At 40.1% G+C, this 14046-nt stretch overlaps 1 protein-coding gene across 6 annotated transcripts in view; it reads left to right on the forward strand.

Annotated features, from left to right (window-relative positions):
- ntng2b (netrin g2b) overlaps positions 1-2803 on the forward strand; it is a 66867-nt gene extending 64064 nt beyond the window's left edge. For all 6 annotated transcript variants that reach the window (XM_047344399.1, XM_047344400.1, XM_035184391.2 and 3 more), the window contains 2 exons: positions 300-434; positions 1474-2803. In XM_047344399.1, coding sequence (XP_047200355.1) covers positions 300-434; positions 1474-1697 — 359 coding nt within the window. In that variant the 3' untranslated portion in view covers positions 1698-2803. The remainder of the gene's footprint in view (positions 1-299; positions 435-1473) is intronic.
- Positions 2804-14046: the final 11243 nt, after the last annotated feature.

A 14046-nucleotide genomic window follows, 5' to 3' on the forward strand; every position in this document is an offset into this window, starting at 1 on the left:
ACCTATGTCAGTGAACTTGTTGAGACTGTTCTAAAAAGTTAAGTCTGAATCCCGGCAGCATGATGGTACATCTCTGCTCTTTAAAGAAACTCCTTACATGGACAGTACTGTAGATCGGAAGCACCTCAATACCAAAGACAAGCATGTGGTGTGAATACAAATAGCTAAATTTGTTTAACTATTAAGATCAAATCCCCAAAAACTCTTACGTTAAAATTCCGCAAAAATTACAAATTACAAGAGGTGGGAATCAGTCCAGCAGGTATCAGGTATGACTCCCTCTATTGTTTTTCCTTCAGAGTGTAACTGCAACCAGATGGGTTCTGTTCATGACCGGTGTAACAGTACAGGCTTCTGCCAGTGTAAAGATGGCGCCACAGGGGCCAAGTGTGACGACTGTCAGCCGGGCTACTACTGGAAACAAGGCTGTCACTGTGAGTATGATTCTGATATTTTTTTGTCTAAAAACTTCAGGGTTTAAGAAATGTTGTGCTTTTCCAGGTGAACCCATGTTTCCCTTACTCCTGAGGGAATAGATCATGTAGCTCATTAGCAGCATCACCTGCTCCTTTAATGGATGACCCTGTCACACCTTAACCCCATTACAGGGATTCCTCGTCCCCCACCATCAACCATGAAGTCAGGGGCCTCAGTCACAAATATAGCCTCCCCACACACACACATTAAACCTCCACAGGCATGCATTTCCAATGTGGATTTATTCATTATAATATGGGACACACTGTAGTATATAGAAACACAGTATGTCTCGGGTTTGACATCTTACCCCGAATACTCCAATTCAGCAAAGCCAATTATCTCTAGTGTAATAAGAAATGTTATCTCATGTAATTATTTCTTGTCATGGAAGCCTGATCCTCTATTTTCCCGAAGAACATTTTTAGGTCAAGTATCTTGCGCAGTACAACTACCCCTGTGCTTTTCCTAATGCCTTTTATGGCGTTTTAACGATGCCATTTGTTCCTCCAATCATTACTTAACACATCACGCATGCACTGTATTTTCTGTCGGGTCTAAGACGATGATTTTAACGTGACCCTGAGAAAGTGCAGGCTCAAGAAAAACAGACGGAGAAAAGAGCCTGCAAAAACAGAAAAGGCAGGTGTTACCTGTTGTTTTCCCTGAGGCAAAGACTGGAGAATTTATCATGCCTTTTTCCTTCCTCCTGCTTTCTTTTCTACTTTGTTCTTTCTGCCCTGGATTCCTCTCCTGCCCCTGTATCACTGCTTCCCATCATGACTTTTTCCCATCCTCCCCCATCTGTCTTTCACTTTGCCACACATTTTTCTTTCGTCTCTGTGCTCTTTACTCCCCCAATATCCTTTTACCACCTGTCACTTTGCTGCGCCCTCTTTATTCCTAACTTCTCGCTCATTCTCCTCACCTCTGCACTTCCGCTGCACTGCTCCCCCCCCTCTGCTGCTCTCTGCCTTCCTTCATCTCCGCTCATAGCTAACATTTGCGATGACGAGATGCTCCTGTGCCAGAACGGAGGAACTTGCCACCAGAACCAGAAGTGCATCTGTCCTCCAGAGTTTAAGGGGCTACTGTGCCAACAGCCCCGCTGCGAGGCGGGCAAAGACTGCAACGCTGCCTCTTCGCTGCACCTCTCTACGGCCAACCTGCTGCTCTGCACTCTGCTAGCCCACCTGCTGGCCACGTTAACCCCCCACTGAGACACGAAAAACCCCCCCTCAGACCAAGGAGTGTGTTTATATGTGTGTGTCCGTGAGGCGAGCGGAGACCCCGAGTAGGTAGGGCCGTCTGAGTCATGGACCCGGTGAACACACACTGCAGCACACGCGAAAGAGCACACACTCACACAACACTTTGTATCTCCAGTCACACACACACACACACACATACACACAAACACACACCTCACATGACTGTTATGCTACCAAGTGTGTGCTCAGGTGTGAGAAGAAGGACAAACAGAAAGAAAAGGGGGAGCGACCTCAGAAAAAAAGAGATGCAGACGAAGGGGGAAAAAATTCATACCAACCACTGTTCCCTTTATTCCTGAGCTGGAGCAATGTGCATCAAACCAAAAAGCATAAACGAAACACTTAAATCACCACTGTTTCACTACAAAGGGAATGGCTGTTGTAACCACAAGGACTTTTTTTTTTTTTTTTCTTTCTTGTTTTTCTTGGTTGAGTTAGGAATGTCACATGTATTAGACTGATGGCCAAAGTGTGTGTGGTCAGACTCGGACGAGACACATGGACACGATGGACGGGTCGGGAGGCGGGCTGTGCATTTGATTCTGCTGCTGAGGCCTACATAGTATATTAACCAGGTTTCATTTCTTCTCGAAAGAAGAGACTTGATTTTACATTTATTCTACTTCTGCTGCATTTCTTTTTTTTTTTTTATTATATCGTCAGTCATTGTATCTAATGTGCCCACTAACAGTCGCTGAGATTATACATATTATATAATATCCAGGGGGTTACAAATTATTAAAAAAATCTTTAGTCACTATTATGGTTGTTATAGGAATGAGTGATTGTTGCCACACTTAGAGAGATTTTATCTTCACACAGTATTCAGGAAGCAGAGTTTAAGAGAATTTAACTTATCAGAAGTTTAAAAAGAGAGAAAAGATATCAACCACGTATCAATATTATATGACATTATTTGACTATTTTTTGTAGAAATTATTTTTGTTTGGAGTTATAAAAATAAATTATAAAAAATGGCATTTACAACTATTCCAAATGAGCATTTTATTACACTGAGTGTAAACCTTGCAGTAAATATGACTGTTATTTGCCTTCTTGCTTGTACTTTTTTCCATTCAATCAAGTGTTCATGACTACATGCTGTAAACAGTTCTTTTTCCAGTGGGGTGAAAAAAAGAGAAATCGAACGCGATGAGACAAGAGCGCCATCACTTCAAGTCATCTGTTTGATCCATTTCAGTCACTTTGGACATGGTGTTGAATGCTCATTATTATAAATGGATTATTCCAACTAGAAATCCAACGGCCTGTGTGACAATCACAAAGAACTGCTTTACTGTCCAGAGAATATAAATTATTTTACTCTGACAAAAGTTGCAAGGAGCTTTTATATCTGAGAATGTCACTTGCCGATGCACCACAAGAAATTGACTAATTAGTAATACATTTTCCACAATATAAACAGTGGAGATCCACTGATTCTCAATGGTCCCTTGAGACGATTCTAAGCGACTGATGCCGGGGCCGAATTTTCTCCTCTTTAACGCTCCTCGAGATCACTAATATTTACAAGTGATATAATTAATTTAGCAAAAATGTCCTTTGAGTTTACTGTTGTAAAGAAAACGTAATTTCACTGAGAAACCTTCCATTGCTGAGTGTGCACAGGAACACAGTGGATAAAGAAACATGAATGCTGCATTACACCAGAATACAGTTTACATCAAAGATAAAAGGGAGACTAAGCCTCTGAGAAATGACAAGACAAGGATTCTGGTATTACTCCTCTCTATTAGCTATTCTGTGTGTAGGGCTCATCTGAATGGTGTCAAGAAGTGACACTTGGGAGGGAATAGTTTATTAATGCAGAACCTTGAGAAACGATAAAAGGAACACATCTCATTGTGGAGACCAGGTATGACTAATGACTTTAATATGACGTTATCACAAAGTACAAACATACCCTTTGTGACCAAGGGAAAACAACATTCAGTTTAAAATGAGACCCATCACATAAAATAAACATACATGGACAAAAATAGGCTAATTCATTCCTTTATATTTTCTACCTTCTAAGAATAGAAACTCTGAGATTATGACACATTTACATTTATGTTTACACTCTAAATCAAAGGAAGAATTTAATATTTTATTGCTGACAGTTGGATGAAAAGATTGATACCACTTTCATGCCTGTACATATGAAGCTACAACCAGGAGACATTTAGCTTGGCTTTGCATGAAGACAGGGAACAGCGGGAACTGACTCGCTGGGCTCCGAGACCAAACAGTCCTGTAATGTCGCCCACCTATCAGGATCTCTAGAGCTCAACAATTAACACATAGGCTACCTCGTTTGTTTAATCCTCACAGGAATGTGAAAACCTCAAAATTTGATTTGATGGGGGCGTTGCATGCAAAACATTTTCTTGGCATACAATGGATGGGGACAGGGTTTTTTCCTGAAATCCTAAAATGTGAAAATATTATTTTAGAACAAAAGCAAAAGGGAGAAAACAACAGAAACACATTTGCAACACATATAGTGCTAACAAATAATCACTACAAATGAGAAAGTAAACGAGAATTTAACATCAAATATGTCACATTTAAGATATGGAGAGTTATAGTCAAAGCAACACAACAGAAATTTCCAGGTTGGACACTGAAAACTCATCACTCATAACAACTTATTTTATTAACCACCTCTCAATGATAATTGAAAAAGAATTAACAGTGTTTATTTTAGTTGTTAACACTCATTTTGTGAATCTAATACAGTAAAGAGCTAATTCTAAGTACATACTAGCATTAGCCTTTGCAGTTTGTTGTGTCCCATGGAAACTTCCATTGTGTTTCCCACAGTTTCAATGATCTGCAAAACTTGCAGCATTTCTGTGTTGTTTTATTTATTCATGTAGGGGACTCCTTGAAAAACATTAAAGCTACGGGATGCTTCCAAGAAGGATATCATGCAGACTGTTAAATTCAAGTGTTTGTGCATTTATGACAGGGGACATTTTTTTCTATTCACTTGCTTCATGGAACAAAATAATCTATGTTGAAATTTGACAAAATATAAACATTCCATCACCCATTGTTAAAAAACAATGCAGTTAAGTTTTCATGGATGAAATCTGACAAGTAAGACTGGAACAGTGTGTCTGTTTGTGTGTGTGTGTGTGTGTGGGGGTGTGTGTGGGTGTGGGGGACACGTAATGTTTATCTGTCTGAGGACAGCAATAGCATCACTACCGTGCAATCACAAAACTTCACAGATGCAGGGATTGAGATAAAAATGAAGGCCGATTTTTAACACGGGGGTGGTCAAACCCATGAATACTCATAATATAAAGAATTGGAGGGACAAGGGATGTCCATCAGGTGCATTGTATATACCTCATCAGGCAACCCTAACTTGTTTATATTGCAATAATGCCCTGTGAAAAGGGAAGCAGTTCCCTATAATGCGCACTAGATGCACAGCCAGGGCAGGTCTGTCTGCTGAATTCTGTTTCCCCAGGGAAGAGCTTAATGGATGTTTTACCGTGATGCCGATGATGAGAGAGACAGCGGGAGAGAGAAAAAGAGTGACAGAGCGACGGCAGGGCAAAGAGCGCTGCACACAGTTCTACAACAACGTATACCTGCACAAAAAAAGATACAATGTTGAAAATATATATTGTGTTTTGTATATTGTGCTGGAATTTTTTGGATCATTATGAAACTGATGGGACAAATGAGATGATGACGGGCTGCCAAAGTCAAGGTAAGGAAAACTCTGCAGCAGGGAGGCAGACAGGCCTCGGCTTAACACCGGTCCTGCTCTGTCACAGAACATTCTGTGTGTGTGTGCTGTCGTCCTCCTCTGCTCCAAAACTTAATCATTTTACTCTCCCAAGTAATAATACTATAAAGTTTGGTGAAAATGGGTCCATGTGTTGTTGAGTAATTTTGTACAGACGCACGATATGTAATAGTAATATTGTAATATTTACTGAGATGCCACTGGCCTGATCCATCACAAGACAGTCTCTAGTTTTAACATCAGTGTTTATTACAGTAGTAAACAAATATTCAGATCAACCGACCTAATGAAATGAAAATGGAGCAACACTGTGCTTTAGTGCTTTGAGATGATCGTAGATATATAAAAAAATGAATGAGAGTTAACTCTGAACAACACAAAAATTCCCTTTTTTCCTCAATCTTCTGAAAAGCTGAATATTGAGCGTACAAGAAGCTGTAAATCATCTTTGAATGTATGTTTTATCTTTTTATCTCTTTACAGAGAGTGAGTGGGCGCTTTGAGCAAATTTCAGGCACATACTGCCAGACATCCCAGCAGTTTTTTTAAATAAAGAGAAGACGAGCAACGCAAAGTACTGCTGATACATACTGTCACAGCCATAGCATGAGCATAACACTTATCATCTGATCTCCGACTGACTTATAAAGGCGGGCTGTAGCACCTGCCAACGCTGGCGTGTGTGTCTGTGTAAAGAGATCAGAAATGTGGTAGAACAGCGGCTGAATAAGTTTGTCCTTGGCCTCCTGCATGTGACTCAGAATTTGGTGGAAAATGTCTGTATTTGTCCCTGTCATCTTTGTACTGTTTCCCCAGCTGTACCACTGCCTCCTGTTTGGATTATTTTGGGCTGTAGATTTCACATGGGTCCTCAAGGCTTCCTCATTTGATTGCCCCAAGATTTTCTTTTCAGACATCCTTTGTTTTGGGGATACACAAGCCAGTTACGTACGCCATGTGTGCCCATGGGACTCTGCCAGTCATACTTTGTACAGCCCTACCACCTCCTGTACATGACCTGATTTCTTCTAGGGTTGTGTGCTTCTCTCGAGCTTCACTGGAACTGATCCCATGTTTCATCATCTTTCGTAAAAAGGTTTGCAGAGCAGCAAACCTTTGCGAGACACAATCACAGCAATGAAAAAGGTTGCTGTGCCAGCGCATTGGGGTTGTACTTGGTAACTGAATTTATCATGCAAGTGTGAAAACTAATCAATCAGACCTTTCTATAGCCATAAAAATTGACAATTTGCCAGGTAGTAAGAGAGAAACGTCCACTGCATAGAAAATAGACCATCAATGTCCACCACCTGTGTAGGGGCGTATCACTAACTTGACAATGTGCCCTTAAAAGAACATTGAAATCCTGTCCCACAAACTTCAGACAAAAAGGGCAATCACTTTCCACTGCCTCTAAACAGCAGTGTGCCAACATCGTGCCTGACCACACCTCATTTGAAGACCATCTCTACAATGGGTGCTCAGATGGGTGAAAAAGCCCTTCTTATTTAAATAACATGCAGGCTGGACAACTGCGTCAGTCTGAAACAAGCGAAGACATTTGCCTTGGGCTTGGCACCACTTTGTGCCAAGAGTAGAACATCATATGACCATCATGTTGATTCTCATTTTGCAAGCAACTCTCCTTTATCGAGCTTAGTTTAGGATGATAAAACAACAAACATTTTATATTTAGTAAAACTTAATTAAACATGGTAATTCAACGTTACTTTCAACTTCAGAGAAAGCACCTAACCAACCCTTCTGGGTAAAATGCATTAAGGTTGAAGTACGTGAAGGAAATGAGTAACAGCAGAGGCTCTTTACATCAAAATAAGCAGAAAATAGTCAGAAAGCCCTCCTGCCCTGGATCTCATCTACAGTTCATGTCTCCATTCTATAGTCAACATTTTGATAGCAAGCAAAAATAAACATGATTACTGACATATTAGAAATGTCTTTGAGGGCCCTTTACATAGACAATCTTTATGAGAACGTCCATAATGCACTGCTAAACTATTAAAACCATCTGTAATGATGATGTCAATATTTGCACCATCTGTGCTTCTGAGTCTCTAAAATAACCTCCTGTGGCTGAGGCCCAAGGATCTTTTCCAAAGACTTGACAAGGGCTGGTTAGTGGCAATAGTGCTCTGTCTACTGTTCCGTTAAAAGGCTGTGTGCCACTCCTGTGCAGCTGCTCCACTGACATCTGACTGTAGTTCAACTTCACTGCCCTTTGAGAAGTCCAAACAACCAAGGAAAGAGGAAGGACGAGCAAAACACTTGATTCTGGGCAGAGCAGAATATTCAGCTTCAAGTCAAACAACAAACAAAATAACTAAATACAGTCGAATAAAAAATGCTGAAGGATTTTATCAAATCAATTATACATTTCTTCAAAAACAATCTTTTAAAAACAGATTTGCTACAAAACTAAAAATAATTTAAAAGATTAAATGGCCCATCAATGGCATGATACATATGCGCGCGCGCGCACGCACGCACACGCACACACACACACACACACACACACACACACACACACACACACACACACACACACACACACACACACACACACACACACACACACACACACACACACACACACACACACACACACACTGTATATGTTATGTTCATAAACATGTACATTGTCAAAATGTTTGAAAAATAATCTAATAATCAGTATCCAGACACACTTTCTGATAAATAAGTTGCATCATGCAAATCAATCTTGACGAAAGGGAACAAATGTTTTTGTGCATATGAAATAGACTCGACTTGAAGGAGATTGTGCAAAGATGTTGATGCTGAAATCCCTTGCTTTGTTAGCTGTCAATCTGGAGAGAATCCTTTTGATAATCAATATAGTGTAGTTTTTGCAATTGCAACTACATGTGTAAGCATTTCCATTTTCACAAAGGAAGAATAGGAGATATCAACATGAATTCCCCTAAAATAAATGAGTTGTTTATTAGCCAGGTGCAGAGATATGGAGCTGGATGAGCGGAGTCACTATGTTTGTATGAAATTATACTTTAAAACTGCACCTGTCATCGCTAGAGTGGTGTGTCAGCAGTGTGTGTTGATCCTGTGAAAATCACTGAATAAAAGTGCATTAATTAGATGCATAATTTATGCTTTACCAGGCCACAAACTTAATGTGGACGCAACAGCCTCTGGTTGGCGTTAAAGTTGCACAGTGCACACGTCGTATTTCCCTTAGTCAAGTCCTCATTATGCGTGAACGCTGAAATGAACAAACACAGATCTGATAGGGGGTAATCCCCTCAAGGACATAAACTAACATTAATTACAAATGGAAACTAAAACTATAATAGGATAAAATTAAATATACAGTATGCGACTCTGGGCCTGGAGTCAGCAGAGAGTGTAGTCTCACTCACTTCCCTATTAACTGGTCAAGTTCCTATCAGTCATCTTGATGAGGTGTCTACCTGAGGCGTCTAGCCTGAGGCTGAGTTAAAAGAAATCTGTAAAGACACCCAGAAGCACTGCCAGACACCGAGGAGTGCCGAGCACAAGCCTGCAGCACACACTCCCCTAAAGCACAAGTTTAAATCCATACGACCGAATCGTCATCATGAATGCCAATAACTTTCAGGAGAAAAAAATGGGTTGACATTGATTTAACAACTGTATAAAAACTTTATTAGATGGAAAACAGACCAATGCTAAAACTGAGCTTCACAACAGAAACCCCACCGACACAAATACAGTAAAAATCTGGACAAATCAACAAAGACCCACAGTGACTACAGAGAGTTAAGTGGCACAGAGGACAGGGATGGTTCAGTTGGTCGTCTGTAGATAAAGGCACAACTCTAAACAAACACTAAGACAGACAGAGAGAGTGAGAGACAGAGAGAGAGTGAGGAACTCTTTGAATTAAAAGAACTTTGTATTTAAATAATAAGTCAAGAATATATAAAAACTCATAGCTGGGTTAGTTGAGTAGAGGGAGGCAGAAATGGGTCGGCCCCCTAAAGCTAAGAGTTATTTCAATTAATGCCATGTAATCAGAGTATGCTGATTATGCAATCTCTGCTCCACTAACATTATTGTCTAATAATGATGTTCCACTGTGCATGTCTGCAACAACCATGAGACTCTCAGTCTGCAGTGCGGGTATCACATTGAATTGATAAACTACTGAATAAGACAAAATCACACTGAATAGCTGGATATGATACTTTTGTTCATTATCACTTATTCACCATTAATACATAAATTTACTCAGTGTGTTAAAACCTTAGAGCCATATGACTTTAAAATTAGTGATAAGTGATATACCTGAGGGTTAAAATTGCAAAATATAGTAAGAAAATATGGATGAATTAATATTCCATTGTTAACACAACAAAAATAGTTCTGACTCAGTTCTGAGTGTTCGTTTAGTTTTTTAGTGAAGTACATCAAAAATCCTTAGGTGGAGGAGGACAATTTCTCCTTCAAAGGTTTTAAATAAAATATTTTGAATTCAAATAAGACATGTCAATGTTTTAAAATAGCAATTCAGATAAAATTGTGCACTCGAAAATTAAAGGCCATTATAGAACCGAAAGCCTGATAAAAACTGACAAAAGCAAATGGAATATTATGCTCAAAAAATTAAAATAAAAAGGTTGAGGATAGCTTATGTATGTATTTTAGTGCATGAGAGTAAGGAAGGTTTCTCTATACTTTGGCCTCCATGTAACATAAATCTTTTTCCCCTTCTCGGAACCTTTGCACATTTGTTGCAAATTACAATCCGACAGTCGCTCTCAGAAAGTGTGAAAAACTTCCACACCGGCGACGCAGTTTTCAGTTCCCACGTAAACATCACGCTGGTATGGACATTGACAATGTTCTTCACACAACCCAGGCTTTCATAATGATCATTTTACCTGAGCCCAAGTACAGGTTCTGAATAGGACACGATTTAATTTCATGAAATGTATTCACAGCCTCTACCTTTTGGCTGCGCTTCAGTCTGCATTGCCCACCTTGTTTAACAACTATTCACTAGAATAACACCTGCTCAAGATGCATCGCATGAGCCTATTTTCATCAGTATTTCCTTAAAGCAACATTTCATGTAGAGATTCTGGTCACATAGCTATGATTAGCTCCTGAATGGCAGGTTACAGTGTGCTACACTTTATATTTGCTTTGGTTCCTTCACTATATTATGTTCACTGTTCCACCTTGTTGTTTTATCCTGCTGGAGCCTTCAAAATGACACTTGTGTTGAAAACTTTGTTGGCCACCTGTTAAATAAACAAGTGCGGAGTGCTTACAGTACCATGGGCCATAGTTTGGCTGTCTTCCATTTCCTTAGCCTTGTTTCTCGCATTGTCCTTAACCAGCACATGCACTTCTAAAGCATCAGGGTGCCACATTTCAAACATGTTGACATATGTCTGAGCAACTGCTGCCGCTGTGCAGTTTGTGACCCTCAAAACGCCAGTGCTTCAGGCCAAAAAAGAAATCTTTGTCAATGCACTGAGTTGTCAGGCTCAGTGAAGCAGTGGGGCTGACATCAGAGCTCCCGTTGCCAGTTACAGAAACTTAGGGATGAGATGTCTGCCCTCTCTGCTGATCCTGAAGACATACAGCTGCATGGAGATTCAAGAGTGGATGCTTGTGGCTTAAAGCTCATGAATGTGACTCCTAACAACGTTTAAACATTTGTTGGTAGAAGCATCTGCAGTGATTTTCATGGAATATGTCGTGACACGCTTTGATAATATCTCAGTCCAATTTCTCTGCATTTTCTTAAGATTACTGTCACAGTCAGAGCTTGTGTGTTGAAAGGGATGTTTTTTCTGTCTGAGTTGATGTTTTGGTAAATTTTGCAATGCTTTTGAGGACGTCAGCATGCTTCAAGGCGGAAAATTAAGTTTGTTTCGGAGTAGTGCCTTTAGCATCTAATGTGTCTGGATTTTTCAGCAAAGCTTCACAGATATTAATAGGTAAGTAGCTGTAAAGACCCCCCTTAATTCTCAATTAACTCAAAGTAAAATGTTTATCCACAGTAATCACACATCACTTAAAACAGAGGGTTATTAGATATAATGATGTGCATTATGATCAGATGATTGAAACTGGAAAACCACTTACAAAGCTCAAGCTGATATAATTCAGACTCAGTGTTCAGAAGTTATATAAAAAAGCTCAAATCACCACTGGCTTGTATGGCAGTACTATGAAAGCCATGTATGCCTCTATGCCTTTTCAAACAAAATAGCTATCCTGTTTTAACATAGGACAAGATGGAGAATATTCCTTGTATGTTCTTCATGCACTAATTAACCACCAGCGGATGGAAGGAGACAAAAAGAATATTAAAATCATGCAGAGATTAAAAGTTTGTGTTGGTGTCAGAAAGCATCAGTGCATGTTTCAAATACACGACTCTCATCTGTATCTTCAGCATAATGTGCTGAGACAGAGCCTTCAGTGAAGATGGTGTCAAGGCAGAATGAAAACAAAACTCACAAACAACTGCAGTGTCTTCTGCTCCGGTCACTAACACAAGCACAGATGAGTGTACAACAAATAAGTGGAAAAGGTCAGAGAGGAAACTCAGCAATGGCATGTTCACTGTCATCACCTCCACAACCAGTCGTGACCACAACACAGCAGCTAATGGTGGGACATTTTAAACCAGCTGGACACAAAGCAGAAAGCAAAGAAACAGACAAAATGGCAGACGAGGGGTTTAATTGACTCACCTTGTTTGATGGAGAAGTTCTCCTCTCCTCTTTCATGGAGCTGAATTTGTCCACACACAGAGCAGCCTCCCACATGTTGCTGTTGTTGTTGTGATGGTCATTTTGTTTTTCCTTCGCACACAGAACTATGGTCTTACAAAAACATGGGCAGCTTTAGCAACAAGCTAGCTGTCTTGCTAAGTGTTAGCACCTGAGACATGTTGTTGTGATACTAACTTCACAGTTTCTTCTTCTTCTTCTCTTCTTCGTCCTGTGCTTCTGTCACGTCAGTTATTTCAGATCAAACAGGTGCGAATCCACAGGACTGCTGAGAGTTTCAGGGTGCAATTCCACCCTTGACCACACGCCCTGGAGCCGTTAAAATATATGAGAACCCAGAGGGGCGCTGTTGCACTAATTATTTATTTGCAGTACCAGGCCAGCACTCTGGGAGAGGTCAACTTTATGAATATAATATTAACAAATTTATATATAAAAAATGTATATAAAAATAAAATAATGTGTCGAAAGTAGGATGCTGTTTGGCACTACAATGTGAAAAACCTTCCAAATTCAATACAAATATCAGTGTTTGTTTGGAAGGTTGTGCATGCATACGTTTGCATATTCATCAGTGATACATCTGGTGAGTGGTTTTTGGCAATGATATGCCAAAACCACAGGTGACACAGGTGCAGGGGGTGTTCATCAGCAAGTTGGAGACTTTTATTCATGTGAAGAAAGTTTAGCCATTAAAGGACTCCAGGGACCTGACCGTCATTCCTCACAGTCACGGGAAACAGCAGAGTCCACATACCTCCAGATGGCTTTGTCCAAAAACAAATTTGGGGCATAAAGTAGTACCTGTCACCACGAGAGACTGAAATAAAACAGTTTGTGATCAAGAAGGGGAAATTCTGTCCCTCATAGGAAATTTGCCCTAATACTCGGGAGCATACAAGCAGGATTTTGAGGTAAACTGACATTTATTTCAAGCAGCAGGGGGAAATTCACAAACCCACTTCTCTGATTTCACCCTGTCCAACGTGGACTGATTAAAATTGAGATCTGAGAGAGATGCAGCACTCGGCAATATGGAGGTCAAGAGAATTTGGAGCAAGGAATAAGTCTATAAAAAATAAATCAGGCATAAAAGAATACTTGGCAACGAAGTACCACGAGGGAAGGAAGCTGAGTTCACCGACAACGAAGCGCTGTCATTTAAGAGACGCACAACTCTGCAGAGTAAACATCGTCTCCAGCAGTGACATACTTGTAGTTGAAGTCACCTGAAGACTGAGAGTTTTGCTTAGAAGGCAGCAGAGCTCAGGGTCTGACAAAACAAACTGACAAAAAGAACTGAAACACTGCCTTCCTCCTTTGGGGGAAAAGTACTTCACATAGTCACTGCATATACAGTATTAATAGTGTGTGTGTGTGTGTGTGTGTGTGTGTGTGTGTGTGTGTGTGTGTGTGTGTGTGTGTGTGTGTGTGAGTGCGTGTGCACTTGTACTCATATATTTATGAATACAATTTTGAACATAGACCTTACTGTATGAAGTAAGGACATTTTAGGTGAAAGTTAACAATTTTTTTAAAGTTTGGGATAAGAATAGGGTTAGGTCAGGATAAAGATTGGTGTTACGCATTTAATTGTTATCAGACTGTATATAAAGATGGACGACGCGTCAACACTTCCTCTCACTATCCAGAAATGAAGCCAAACATTTCGACCAATCATGAGTCAGTCCCAGCTGTCAATCATGCGTTTTTATAGCAACAGACAACTGATAACTTAAATAAA

Source organism: Hippoglossus stenolepis, chromosome 18 (genome assembly GCF_022539355.2).
Source record: "Hippoglossus stenolepis isolate QCI-W04-F060 chromosome 18, HSTE1.2, whole genome shotgun sequence".
NCBI lineage: Eukaryota > Metazoa > Chordata > Actinopteri > Pleuronectiformes > Pleuronectidae > Hippoglossus > Hippoglossus stenolepis.